This window comes from Heterodontus francisci, chromosome 2, assembly GCF_036365525.1.
Source record: "Heterodontus francisci isolate sHetFra1 chromosome 2, sHetFra1.hap1, whole genome shotgun sequence".
Lineage (NCBI taxonomy): Eukaryota > Metazoa > Chordata > Chondrichthyes > Heterodontiformes > Heterodontidae > Heterodontus > Heterodontus francisci.
In genome coordinates, this window is record NC_090372.1 from 223,218,393 (window position 1) to 223,225,299 (window position 6,907).

At 48.0% G+C, this 6,907-nt stretch overlaps 1 protein-coding gene across 1 annotated transcript; it reads right to left on the reverse strand.

Annotated features, from left to right (window-relative positions):
- Positions 1–406: 406 nt before the first annotated feature.
- LOC137381213 (zona pellucida sperm-binding protein 4-like) lies at positions 407–2,542 on the reverse strand (the record flags this gene model as incomplete). Its single annotated transcript, XM_068053594.1, has 6 exons — positions 407–532; positions 1,414–1,561; positions 1,701–1,890; positions 1,980–2,113; positions 2,189–2,286; positions 2,357–2,542. Coding segments are annotated over 6 exons (882 nt in total), but the record flags the coding sequence as incomplete, so codon positions are not given.
- Between the last annotated feature and the right edge of the window lie 4,365 nt (positions 2,543–6,907).

Sequence of the window (6,907 nt, forward strand, 5' to 3'; positions counted from 1 at the left end):
CTCGGTGGGCCGAAGGGCCTGTTTCAGTACTGTATCTCTAACTAACTAACTAACTACAGTTCCAATGATCTGCACTCAGAATCCACCCTGTGACCCACATCCATTTTCCACACAGCAACAGTCCCAACCAACAGGGCCACAGAGAGCAGAGCCACCCCAACTGCTACTCCAGGAAGAACATGGGAGGGGGAATCCACAGCAGCATCTGTGGAGAGAAGCCAGGGTTAGAGGGGCACCAGTTACTGCATCACTACACACTGGAGGAAGTTCCTCCTTTACCTTTCTCTTCCTGCTGGATCCCTGCAGACAATCTCTCCCCATCTTCCAGGAAAATGATGGGTCCAGTGGTCACCAAGGTCCCAGACTGGTTATTGGTGCTTCTATGTCTCTCTAGGGAGAGAAGAGTTCAAGGTTCAGTAGCTGCCTGAATCAGATGTTCAAGCTCAAACCTGTTGCCTATCAGGTGCCAGGAGGAGAGATGATCCATTTGGGAAAATAAATTGGATGGGTGCTTGATGGAAAAATTGCAGAGCTACAGGGATAGAGCAGGGGAAATGGGACTGACTTATCTGCAGAGAAGTCACAATGGATTCTGTCTGCAAAGACCGCTCCATGGGCTGTAATAACTTGATGGCCTCATGCAAAAAAACACTAGGCTCGATGATAGTGACAATAAACATGGTTTCCAGATCAGAACAATTCCAAAGGACACACTTCAACCAAGCAGCTTGTAAAATGGCCAGTCTGGGCTTGATTAATTAGTGGTTATTGAGAAAACCCCTCTCTAACCCAATAATAGTTTCATTGGATTGGGAACTCCTGATGACATGAGAATCAGATGCCTGTTGAAGGTTCCCAGACAAAGATTGAACCAGACGAGGTTTGGAGCAGAGAGCACCTGGACCAATTAGATTCCACTCTGCAGGTGAGGAGTGAGGAACAATGAACCAACATTCCTGCTCACATTATCCTGGCTGAGGGATCACAACATGCTTGGTCTGCATCTCCCGGCTTTCTTGTGCTCACACTGACTGCCACTTCCTGATGGAAACTTGCACACAATGGGACTTGGGGGAAAACATTGAGCAGTTCAGAGCTGCAGGATTGCTGACACTTCTGGGCCCAGTGTTCAGATCTCCCACACACTCCCCATCAGGGTTCACTTTCTACTCACATCCCAGGTACTTACTGGGGCTGCAGGAAGCTGTGCAGTTCTCTCGGCTGGAAGGGGAGCAAACTTCAGCACTGCAGTGGAAGTAAACCTGCAAAGAGACAGTGCGGTATGGTGAGTGCCACAGCTCCCAGGAAGCAGGAGGAGAGGAATGCTTCTCCATTCAAAAAGATAGATAGAACAGGGAGCTCACTCAGTAACAAGCTCAACCAAGTCAGCCAGAATGACTGAAGGAGACTCACCTCCCCGCTCAGAGGCCAGCCTGAAACTCGCTCCCAGAAAGTGAAAGTGCTGACTACAAAGCGCTTATGATGAGTTGGGAAACGCAAATGGGAAGCAGCGTCTAGCGGGAGGAGGCGGCTTTTGTAGTTGTCACCAGTAAAGGGGCACCTGGAACAGAAAGAATGATAGCATTGCTGTCAACTAGTGATCCAAGATGAGACTAGAATACAATGCAGAGGAACAGGGAAACCACTTGCTAACACCTCATTGCTTTGCTGAATCTTCATTGCCTCCCCCACCCCCTCACCTGTTCACCAGGAGCTTCCATTGAAGCTGGGAATAGGGCTCGGCAGTAGGGCTCGCCCAGCACTCATTGAGCACCAGCACAAGGGATGGGTCGTTCCGGTTCAGGACACGAACCTCCACAAACACGGGCTCCCGGAGCACACTCAGGATCGGGTAGTCACTGGCCACGTACCAGCTCCGGTAGGCAGCATCTGAAAAGAGAAAGATGCAGGATGGCCACAATGTGCAGAGACAGAGAGAGACAGAAGTTGGACACTAGCCATCAGAGAGCACTCGCTACCTCTCGCTATTCTCAGCTCCAGAAGCAGGATCCCGGTCTCGGTGGCAGGCAGTGGCGGAGAAAGGGTGTAAACTCGGGGCTTCAGCTGCAATTCAGACTCCTGGCTTCCCTTGTAACTGCACTGGACATGGAGCCTGCAAGAGAAGGGACACGGCTACACAATTCAGCTCCTCACCACCTCTAGCCGCTCAATGTGCTCCCATTCTCACCTGAAGGGGCTGTCCCGGCTCACCGATCCCAAAGCACCATCCAAGATCTCAAACTGAGCCAACACATCCGTTTCATACACCACGTCCACCCCGTCCAGCTACAAGAGACACAAGACCATCAGTACTGACTGACACCCATTGATGGGACAGCCAAGCCACAATACATACCCGCTGGCTAGTGCCACACTCAGTGAGTGCGAACTCAAAGAGCACAGTGTCTACAGAGGCCACGGTGGGACTGCACTCAGCTCCGTGTCCATCCTTCAGATGCACCGTTGTCAGGTTTACAGGAGGCAGCGTCAAATCCTTGGAGATGGCGATCAGGACCCGCCCATCCTTGGTGCAAACTGCAAGACAGGCAATGAAAGGAGTTTAGTTGTTGTCCCAATCTCAGCAGAACATGTTTCTGAGAATGCTTCCAGGGATGAGGGACTGGGATTTCAGCTCTGTGGATAGAACAAGGAATACAGTCCCAGCTTCCCCAGGAGGAGAGATTTGATAGGTGGGGAACATGAGGGGCCTAGATCAATTAGATAGAGAGAAACTGTTCCCATTGGCACAAGGGTGGAGAACCAGAGGGCACAGATTGAAGGAGATTGGTAGAAGCAGAGGTGACAGGAGGGAAAACTGACACAGCGAGTGGTTAGGATCTGGAATGTACTGCCCGAGTAGTGGAGACAGATTTAATCAGAGCTTTCAAAGACTATCGGATAATTATCAAGAGACGACATGCAGGGCTTCTGGGAAAGGGAAGAGCTGAATTGCTCTGAGACAGTATGGACACAACAGGCCAAATGGCCACTTGTGCTGTATCCAAGACTTCTTTGGGAAAAGCGACCTCTGTGCCACACAAGTGCCAGGCAATGACCTTTGCTAACAAGGGGGCATGTAACTATCTCTCCATGACATTACAATCACTGAATCATAGTCAATTACAAGGACATAATTGTTTGGAGAAAACAGATTTACAAGAATGTTGCCAGAGTTTGAAAGTTGCAGATATGAGGAAGATTGGCTTAGCAATGGTTGTTAGGCAATGGAACAGAGGCCCAACCAGTCCTCATCCACCACCACCCTCCTCCGCCTGGCTGAACTTGTTCCCACATTGAACAACTTCTCCTTCAACTCCACGCACTTCCTTCAAGTAAAAGGTGTTGCTATGGGTACCCGCATGGGTCCTAGTTGTACCTTATTTTTTGTGGGATATGTCGAGCATTCTTTGTTCCCGTCCTACTCAGGCCCCAACTCTTTTTCCGGTACATTGATGACTGTATTGGTGCCGTTTCCTGCTCCCGCCCCGAACTCGAAAACTTTATCAACTTTGCTTCCAATTTCCACCCTTCTCTCACCTTTACATGGACCATCTCGGACACTTCCCTTCCCTTCCCTTCCTCGACTTCTCTGTCTCCATCTCTGGGGATAGGTCGTCTACTAATATCCATTATAAGCCCACCGACTCCCACAGCTACCTCGACTACACTTCTTCACACCCTACCTCCTGGAATGACTCCATTCTCAGTTTCTCCGTCTCCGAAGCATCTGCTCTGATGATGCTACCTTCCATGACGGTGCTTCTGGTATGACCTCCTTTTTCCTCAACCGAGGATTCCCCCCCACTGTTGTTGACAGGGTCCTCAACCGTGTCCGGCCAATTTCCCGTACCTCTGCCGTCAACCCTTCCCCTCCCTCCCTCCCAGAACCGCTACAGGGTTCCCCTTGTCCTCACTTTCCACCCCACCAGCCTCCACATCCTCCACCATTTCCGTCACCTCCAGCGTGATGCCACTACCAAATGCATCTTCCCCTCCCTTTCCCTCTCAGCATTCCGAAGGGATCGTTCCCTCCGTGACACCCTGGTCCACTCCTCCATTACCCCCACCACCTCGTCCCCTTCCCATGGCACCTTCCCCTGCAATCGCAGGAGGTGTAATACCTGCCCATTTACCTCCTCTCTCCTCACTATCCCAGGCCCCAAACACTCCTTTCAGGTGAAGCAGCGATTGACTTGTACTTCTTTCAATGTAGTATACTGTATTCGCTGCTCACAATGTGGTCTACTCTACATTGGGGAGACCAAGCGCAGACTGGGTGGCCATTTTAGTTTAGTTTAGTTTAGTTTAGAGATACAGCACTGAAACAGGCCCTTCGGCCCACCGAGTCTGTGCCGACCATCAACCACCCATTTATACTAATCCTACACTAATCCCATATTCCTACCACATCCACACCTGTCCCTATATTTCCCTACCACCTACCTATACTAGGGGCAATTTATAATGGCCAATTTACCTATCAACCTGCAAGTCTTTTGGCATGTGGGAGGAAACCGGAGCACCCGGAGGAAACCCACGCAGACACAGGGAGAACTTGCAAACTCCACGCAGGCAGTACCCAGATTTGAACCCGGGTCGCTGGAGCTGTGAGGCTGCGGTGCTAACCACTGCGCCACTGTGCCACCCATGCCGAACACCTCCACTCGGTCTGCAAGCAGGACCCTGAGCTTCCAGTTGCTTGCCATTTCAACACTCCCCCCTGCTCTCATGCTCACATCTCTGTCCTGGGATTGCTGCAGTGTTCCAGTGAACATCAACACAAGCTCGAGGAACAGCATCTCATTTACCAATTAGGCACACTACAGCCTGCTGGACTGAACACTGAGTTCAATAATTTCAGAGCATGACGGGCCCCTCATTTTACTTTCATTTTTAATTATTTTGTCTTATATTTTTTATATATTAATTTTTTTGTGTTTGTTTTATTTTATTTCATCTTAGTTTGTTCAGTTTGCTTACCCACTTTCTTTACATCTTTGTACTTGCAGCTGTTCAGTTTTCTGTCCATTAACACCCTATCTGTACTAATGCTTTGTCCTTCAACACACCATTAACATATTGTTTGCCTTTGCTCCATGACCTTCTGGTCGGTTGTTCTCTGTGACCTTGTCCTTTCTACACTTTCTCCTTTGTTATCTCTTGCCCCACCCCCACTTTACTTGCTTTCTCCACTTTCACATTTCTAATATTTGCCAGTTCTGATGAAGGGTCACTGACCTGAAACATTAACTCTGCTTCTCTCTCTACAGATGCTGCCAGACTTGCTGAGTATTTCCAGCATTTCTTGTTTTTATTTCAGATTTCCAGCATCCGCAGTATTTTGTTTTTATTCCATGTTTTAAATCTTTGCCCTGTCCTTGTATTCCCTCTTTCTAAAGATTCCTCTATTCCAGCCCAGGTTTACATAAGAAAAACAATGGGAGCAGGAGTCGGCCATTAGGCCCCTTAGCCTATTCCACAAGGTAGCTGATCTGCTCCCTCAACCTCACTTCCTGCCCCATTTCCTTGATTCTTTGAGTATGCAAAAACCTCTCAATCAGTCTTGAATCTATTCAATGACTGAGCCTCCACAGCTCTCTGAGTAGAGAATTTCAAAGATTCACAATGAACACATTTCTACTCTGCTCAGTCCTAAATGGCCAGCCTCTTTTCCTGAGCTTATGTCCCAACATTCTCAACTCTCCTGGCTGGGGAAGCAGCCTCTTAGCCTGTAAAGTGTTGTCATACAGACCCCCACCTGCCAAGAATGAGGCATATTAATTTCATCATATGAACATTAATTTTAAACTGTTGCTGGAGTGAAGAAATGACTTGTTTAAAAAGAGATCACCAGACACTTGGCCGGAGGACATTTGCATACTAAGAGACAGTGCTTGGAGAGACAAAAGAATTGCTTACTGATTCGATGAACAGAGATTGGGCTGGACAATGGTGATACACATCTTGTCGTGGTGGGAGGGAGCACTACACCCCCCCAACCCCTCAACCTCCCCCCACCAAAAGCTTTGGAATCCACAAAAGATGCAGGAGAGTTTGTTGAAAACAACTTAGTCACATGACTAACCTACTGACCAACTTGGAGGTTTGAATTGTGCCCACACAGACTGGAGATTGTAACTGAACCTGGAACAAGACAGTCTCTCTCCTGGCTGGCTCTCTCTCACTTTCTCTCAAGCCTCCAGACTCACTGAAGTTGCTTAAACCTCAAGAGAGAAAAGATCCAACCTCGAAACAAGTTGAAGCGTGCACTGGGCCCCAACGAACAGCAAGATTTACCGGAACCAAAGACTCCACATTGAACTCAAAGGACCATAACTAGCAGATATTGCCTCCAACCTTTCCCCTTTATTCCTTCTACTTTTTCTGTCTCTATCTGCGTGCGTGTTTATCGCGTATGTATGCTAGTGTGGCCGCGTTGCGCACTCATAGTCATTAACCAAATTAGAGTTTAAGGTTAATAAACTTCCACCTTGCTTATTTATATCTAAGAAATCCTGTCTGATTTCTTTGCCTAATAATCGGAAGGCAGTGAACAAGGATTCACTGAGGGGGAACTAAAAACATGATGTTTTAAAATTAAACCCTGTTACGGTTAAACTAGGCAAAGGCTGAGAGGGAACCCTGAGACCCCTTCTCACCTGGTCATAACAGTGCCAAGCCCTCTCATAATCTTATACACTTCAATGAGATCACCTCTCATTCTTCAAAAGTCCAGGGAATAGAGGTTAATTTTACTTAATCTCTTCGAATAGGACAAACCTCTCCTCGTGAATCAATCTAGTGACCTTTTTGCATGCATAAGTCAAGTATATCCTTTCTTCATTAAGGAGATCAGAACTAATTAATGATGGTATAAGCACAATAAAAAGGGATGACCTAAATTCAG